Here is a 7,292-nt window from a genome sequence, read left to right on the forward strand (position 1 = left end):
AACCTAACTCGGTACCTCAGAATGTGGCTGCATTTGGAGATAAGGTCTTGAAAGGTAATGAGAGTCAAAATGATGTCAACGTGACTGGTATCCTTAACAGAAGAGGAGACGCGGACACGGGAGGACCATCCACAGGCCAAGAGAGAAGGTTCAGGAGGAAGTCAACCCTGCCCACCCCTCGATCTCAGTCTTCAAGCTCCATAACTGTGAGGAAATAAATTTCTGTTGTTTAAGTCACCTGGTCTGTGATATTTTATTATGGCAGCCCGAGCAGACTAATATCTAGCCCGCCTTGCCTTGGGGGCCCTCATCCCTGGTGCTGGCGCAATGGGCCACATGAGCAGAGCAAGGCCTTTCAGATCAGGGTGTCCTTGCTGAAAGCCCCACTCTCTTTAGCTGTTCCCAGACATGGCGACCTTGCCAACCTGGGCCTCAGAGGCCTCTGTGGACCGTGGGGAGGTAATAAGGGAAGGAGATGTGGCTGTCCCTCTAGTGTGGACGTCGGTCAGAGAGGCTAGAAGCTCTCGGGTCAGAACTGGTTTCCCTGCCCAGACCTGGGCCTGAGCTTCTCTAAACTTCAGGTTTCTCACTAAAGGAAACCAAGGTATCCCTGCCCAGCTGCTCTCCCTCCCAGGCTGTTGCCAAATGAGATCAGTGATGTGAAATGAAGAAGGATTCCACCTTGGCACAGGCCCCAGGCAACAGCCTTGTGGATGAAAAATTTAGCAGAAGCGAGATTCTCAGGATGAGCACCCAGAACTGTCCATGGGGGTGGCGATGGGGGAGTGATAGGGCTTAGTGTGGTGAACACCAGGCTGGGTGCCAGGGAGCAGGTGGGGGAGGGTGAGAGGAGTTTCCAGGACATAGAGGTGGGTTTGGTTTGGCCTACTGCTAGATCCTCAGCACATTGGAGTGGCTGGCACAGAGCAAGGGTGTTGAATGAATAAATGAGCGATGGAGGCATGTCTGCAGAGAGGAGAGCTCTCTATGTGAACAACCTTGGTGATCATGATGGCCACCACGGGCAGGATGGACAGGAGGGCATCAGGCCCACCTTCTAGTCATCTCATATTTCCTTGTCCAGGCTCCTCTCTAGGGGCCCAGGGCTCTACTGTAGGGGCCTTATCCGGGCTCTCGAGCCTCTGAGACCCTTCTCCCCACTGGACTTCTGAGGGTGCAGGCTGAGGACACTTCCTGCAGACCAGGGACAGCTTCTCCCCACCCTTGTCTGTTCTCACCCAGGCCTCAGTTTACCCCCCCCCCCCCCCCCCCCCGTGAAGCCGCAGGTTGAGTTGAGAGGCACTATCTCTAGGGCCTTTTCATGCTGGCAGCCAGGTCTGTGAGGAGAGCGCCTCTGATTCTGCGATCACTATCTTTCAGAGAAAGTGAAACCTGGTACTCAACCGTCACTGAGGCGACTCCCCCCCCAGGCTTCCCCTCTGAGCTCATTGCTTCCCTATCACGTCTGCCCCTGAACCCGCCCCCTAGCAGCCAGTACTTGGAATTAGACTTTCATCTTTCCTTTTTCCTTCAGAGGACTTTTGCCTTTTATGTCCATGACAGTAGCAGACCAGGGAGGTGGGCCAGAAAATGCTCTCCTCCTCCTCATCCTTACAGGTAGGCCGCTGAGGCCCAGAGAAGTCAAGGAACTTGCCTCAGGTCACACAGCATAACAACAGGCTTGAACCCTAATCTGCTTCTTTTACCCCAAGTACCTATTCTCCCCAGAGAGCCCTGTCTGCCGAGAAGCGCTGTGAGCCATGGGCTGGGATGGAGAAAGCAGGTTGTGGGTGGGGGGTGCGTGGTGGGGAAAGGGAGCCAGCTAGGGGATGCAGGTCCTGAGGCCAGATCACAATCTCAGGGCTGCCGGCCTAGGTCTGGCTCTGTGCCCAGAGCCCAGTGGTTTTGCTCACAGATGTGCCAACAGCCCCAGTGGAAGGGCGGGAAGGGCACTCAAAAAGGAAGATGTCTTGCTCCTATCAGTCCCAAACCGCAGTGGCTTGTGTGGGGTCCCAGACTGGCCTGGGGGTCCCCCAGGGGCCCCTCTGCAGACTCTCATCTCGACCCTGGGCACAGCCCCCTGCAGAGCGCACAGACCCCCTTACACCCTGTTCACTCAGGAGAGCTGAGGCTGCGGTTTGCATCATCTTTGGGCGTGGGGCTGACCTCGAAGAATGAATTCGAAGAAAACAGGAGGAGGAGCAGGCATGCCAGAGCCAGGCACCCATTGGCCGCCTCAGAGACTTTGGTTTTTGGGGTCATGTTCCCAGAAGGCCTGCCCTCCCCCTCCCCCTCCCCCTCCCCACCCACCTCACGAGGTGTTGGCCAATCGCCCTGGGCATAAAGTGGCTGCCAGCCCGCAGGGCTCCCAGCCGGGAGGTGTCACCCCGAGTAGGCGCGGGCCGGAGCTCGGGCACCCAGCATGTGGGCACAACTTACTTGGAGGACGCTGCTCAGTAAGTACTTCCTTCCTCTCCACCAGCACTTGCTTGCTGTGCCCTTGGGCGCCGGCGGGGAGCAGGACTACCTTCTGTCCGCCGGAGCTGTGGAGGGCAGGCACTGGGCAGAAGGATGCTGAAAAGGGGAAAGAACCAGGAGGACAGGCCAAGAGAGTGCTCCACGGAGAACCTGGCATCTTCACAGGCTGAAGACGGGGTATCCCAGGAGGGCTTCCAGGGGGAGGTGATAGAGAGGCAGCTCTGGGAGTCAGGGAGTGAGGGGTTGGGCGAGAGGCTGGGGCAGGAGGAGGAAGGTAGATGCGCGGGCCCGAGGAGGAAGCTGAGCAGGAAAATGGTGCAATGTCTGGAGGAGCTGCGGGCCCTCCTCGCCCCGACTCGCAGGGCCTGGGATGGATAGGCGCGGGGACCCCAGCACCCACACAATCACACAGCACACTTAGCCACACCCACAGGGTGGCAGGCACACGGAGCCACGTGACCTCAGCCAGAGCCCTCAATCTCACCAAGCTAGGGTGGACGGGGCACAGCACCTGTGCGCTGCCGGCTGCTCCCCCGAGCCTGACAGAAACCCAGACCGGGACGCACCCCCACCAGACACCCTCAGGCTCGTAAGGGTTCCCCTCTGAAGCCCGGCGGCAGATACCTGGAGAGGCGGCGAGGGGTGCTGTGTGGTCACTGCCTGGGCGCCCAGCCCCTCCACCCTCCCCAGCAGCGTCTTCCCCAAGGGACCGAAGGGGGAACATGGTGTCTCTGCCTTCCGGGCCATTGCGCCACAGACCCCTTCCGACCACGTGACTGCGGGTGCCTGATGCGGGAGGGGGGGGTAGGCGGCAACTGGCAGCTGCGCCCGCCCCCCCCAGGGCCTTCCAATGGGTTCAGGCATCCCTGGTGCACCTGCAGAGGGAGGCGTGGGCGCTCAGGGCCGAGTTCTGACCGGTGGGGCCTTGCCTTGGTTTCCTATCAGTGGAAAGAGGCCTGGATTGGATGATCTCCCTTAGTCTTCCCAGAGGGAACCTCTGGACAGCCAGGCAGCCCCCACCTGTTCCGCAGACATAACTGGGGTGCCAGGTTGCTCCTGGGCTGTTCGCCCCGAAGTCCTCTTGAGCCTGCCTGCATGGAGGGCTGGGGTCTGCGACAAGGGGTCCAGGGGCCTGGGGCAGCAGCCACCCCCGAACCCAGAGGTCTTGCCAAGCGTTCCTGCTTCTCCAGCCTCTGGGGCAGCTCCTGGGTTGGAAGCACGGCCGGCACAGGCGCCCCACAGCCTCTCAAATGCCTACTTGGGGCATCAACGCCACTGATTCAGGTGCTGGGCAGTGACCACTGGGGAGGGGACAGCGGCCCAGCAGGCGCTCCTGTGCACACCACAGCCCAGGCCCACCCTAAGGGAAAAAGCCGGGGCTCAGGGCTGCATCCTCTAAGGTTCTCCCGAGCTCCTCCCCTCTGAAAGCCCCCTCCTCTGGCTTCCTCCGCAAGTCACATGACCGCGCCCTCCCTTTCTCTGGCCCAGGTCTGGTCCTCGGACTCCTGCTCCTGAGCGCGGCAGCCATGGGTGGCTGCTCAGGCAAGTACCACGAGCTCCTCAGGCAGCTCCAGCACCAGGCCGACTTCATGAAGAACCGCAACATGCTCCTGGAGCCCTACGTGAGTGCCTGGCCCCTGGGGGCGTCTGAGCTGCAGGGTCAGGGCAGAGTGAGCCCTAGGAGGATTGGGCCCAGCTCTCAGCCCCCAACCCCAGTCAGAAAGGGGTGGGTGGGAGAACCAAGCCCCTGGGTTATTCTGTAGTCATGGGGAACATTTCAGGCCTAGCCCTGAGATGCCAAGGAGCCAATCCAGCGTTTCCAGCTCAGTGGGCCTGGAGTGTGATGCTCACTTCGTAGCCTCCTCCGTCCTCTTGTCCAGCATGCTTGCTGCACACCTGCCGCCTGCGCGCCTCGCTCAGGTGCCTGGCACGAGGCAGTGAACAAAGCAGTCCCCCACATTGACTCTCCCCATAATGCAATCACTGCTGTGGGGCCACCCCCTCCCCAGGGCCCCGGGCCCGGTCTGGAGTGACCTGGAAGTTCTCTCCCCTTTCCAGCCTCAGTTTCTGCATCTGTGCAATGGGAAGGTTGGATGGAGGGTGCAGGAGGTCTAACATTTCAAAACCAACCAGAGCAGACTTGCCTGTGTGTATGTGTGTGCGTGCACGTGTGTGCGTGTGCGCGTGCGCTCCAGCACTAAATCCCCTCCTTCCTTCCCTCCAGATCCACATCCAAGGTCTGGACGTGTCTGGACTGCAAGAGTACTGTAAGGAGCACCCTGGGGCCTTCCTGAGTGAGGATGCCCTGTGGGGGCTCAGCAGGCAAAGCTTCCTGCAAACCCTGGACACCAGGCTGGGCCACATCCTACACAGACTGAAGGCCTTACAGCAGGGTCTCCCCAAAGCCGAGTTCTTGAGGATGGCCATGCTGAACATCCGAGGATTCAGGAACAACATTCACTGCATGGCCCAGCTGTTCCCGGACACCTCAGAGGCCACTAAGCCCACTCAGGCAGGCCCGCTGGACTTGCCATCGGCAACCCCTACCTCAGACGCCTTTCAGCGCAAGTTGGAGGGCTGCAGGTTCCTGAGTGGCTACCACCGCTTCATGCACTCAGTGGGGCAGGTCTTCAGGGGGTGGCGGCCGAGCCTCAGCCGAAACCGGAGACACAGCCCCCATCTAGTCCTGCGGAAGGGGGCCCAGATGATGCGACCCTCCAGGAAGGGACAGAGACCAGTCCCTAGGATGCAGCTGCCCCGGTAGCCTTAGCGCCCCCCTGTAGGGTGTCCTACAGGATGGCGCCTCCTCAGGGTCTCCAAACTGCTCCTCTCCATTTGCAACCCTTGAAGAGCACTTTAACAGGTGGGGGCCACGCAGGCCCTTTCATCTCCTCAGAGTTAGGGGCTAGGGCCAGTCTGTTGTAGTCCCTAGGCCTGAGTTCGCCAGTCCCAATGGGGTGTCAGGGTTGGGCCACGTGTGGCCAACTTTCCATTGATTCAGGGGTCTGATGACACAGGCTGACTCACGGCCAGACTGCTCCCCTCCGCTCCCCGGAGGCCTGCCGGCCCTTCCCTCTCATGACTTGCAGGCTGTGGCCCCCAGACTTCCTCCTTTCGTGGTGCCGTGGTTCTGAGGGGGAGGTCAGGCCTGAGCTGGCCTTCTATGCCTCACTGCCAGCCTGGGGCCAGACACCTGGACGTCTGGGTGACCTCACTCTAGGCCGCTATGACAGGGGCAGACTGTCCGAGTAGGACACTGACTTGGGGCAGGGGTTGCACCCAAGGAATGGGGCTTGGGTCCCAGCTGGGCCCCTAACTCACATGTGGCCTCGGGCAGGCCACTTTACCTCTCTGACCTCAGTTTTCTCTTTGTGAATGGAGGGGGTTGGCGACTGCGTAAAGTCCTCTCTGTCTGGCGTGGCTGGAGTTCTGCAACAGGGCGCGTATCAAATTCCCTCTGTAAATCAGAATATTCTCTTCAAATGGCCCCGGGTGCAGACTCCTGCGGAAGGAGACCAGGAGTGCCAGGAAGTGGCTGCAGGCGGCTCCCCCTGGTGGTGAATTTTGGAATCGACTCATGCTGAACAACCCTTCTAGAAGGGGTTCCAGAAGCTGCTGGGCCTTTTCCTTGAAGGAACACAACTAATTTATCAATTTTTATCAGTTTCCTATTTATAAGGCTTATTTATAATGTGTATTTAAGGTTAATATTGTATCAACATATATTTAAAAGTTTTCTGGTTTCTAAAACCCCTGTGTTTTCTCTTGCCTGTGGGAGAGAATTTAGGGAGCTGGGCCTCTTAGAAAAGGGGTCTCGAAGTGGCAAGGCCACACGGGTCCATGCCTGTGGGCTGGGCTGGAGGGCTTTGATGTGTCTAGGGAGGGAAGTCACATGTCCAGCCAGCTGGGGCCTCTGACTGAGGGGGTGTCTCAGACACAGACAAGGCACTTGTTGTGTCTGGACGGGTCTCCCTTGAGACACCAGGGGGGGAGACACATGGTGTCTTGAGACACATGGTGGGGGAACAGCGGGCGGAAGGCTAGAGTGTGGGTGGGTGTGTGGCGAGGGTGTGTGTGCTGATGTGTGTTGTGTGAAATGGACAACATAATAATAGATCCTGCCTCAGATTTGGCCTGGGAACTAGTATATGCTTGAAAATACATTCTGAGGCTTCCCCAAGGCATCAGGGATACCATCCAGCTCCCCAGAAAACTGAGCTCCCCCCCAATGCTCAGGAACCCTGCCTCAGGTGGAGCACCCATAGGTCTATGAGAGGCTGAGGCAGCAGTTACAAAGGAAGGACGAATAAGAGCAGATAGATTGACCTGGATCAGTCCCTGGCTACCCCCACTTTCGGGGGATGGGGAAGATCAAGGTGGGAACAGGACTTCACATCATGGGAGGGGAGACCCCACGAAGACCCGTCTGCAATTGAAACGAGCAGCTTTGCAGAGGAGACTGGGGCTTGGGGTTGGAGTGACCTGTCCACCTGGTCAGAACCAACAGACCGGGGGTGCGCATTTGGAATCCAAGTCTGTGAGGCTCGAGGGCAGGACCATCTTCCTGTTACCCATCAGCCTCTGGAACTTGGCTGACAATTTTGCGCATCCCTGAGAGGACAGGGCCCCAGGTGAGGAGCAGACACAGTAGCAAAAACCCAAAAGGAGCACCTGAGGTAGCAATGGAGCGAGGCAAAAGTCAAGCAGGGTGATGTAATAGTGAGAGTCAGGCCACGTGGGTGGTCAGGGTGGCGTCTGGAAAAGGTGACATGCGCGACACTGACTGGGTGACACGCAGGGGAGGGGTGGGGCCT

At 59.0% G+C, this 7,292-nt stretch overlaps 1 protein-coding gene across 1 annotated transcript; it reads left to right on the top strand.

The window, feature by feature from the left end:
* Positions 1–2,422: 2,422 nt before the first annotated feature.
* On the top strand, positions 2,423–5,242 carry OSM (oncostatin M; the record flags this gene model as incomplete). Its single annotated transcript, XM_084253214.1, has 3 exons — positions 2,423–2,456; positions 3,967–4,100; positions 4,703–5,242. 3 exons carry the CDS (start codon positions 2,423–2,425, stop codon positions 5,240–5,242), a joined length of 708 nt encoding a protein of 235 aa, XP_084109340.1.
* Between the last annotated feature and the right edge of the window lie 2,050 nt (positions 5,243–7,292).

This window comes from Talpa europaea (assembly GCF_964194135.1).
Source record: "Talpa europaea genome assembly, chromosome: 14".
Lineage (NCBI taxonomy): Eukaryota > Metazoa > Chordata > Mammalia > Eulipotyphla > Talpidae > Talpa > Talpa europaea.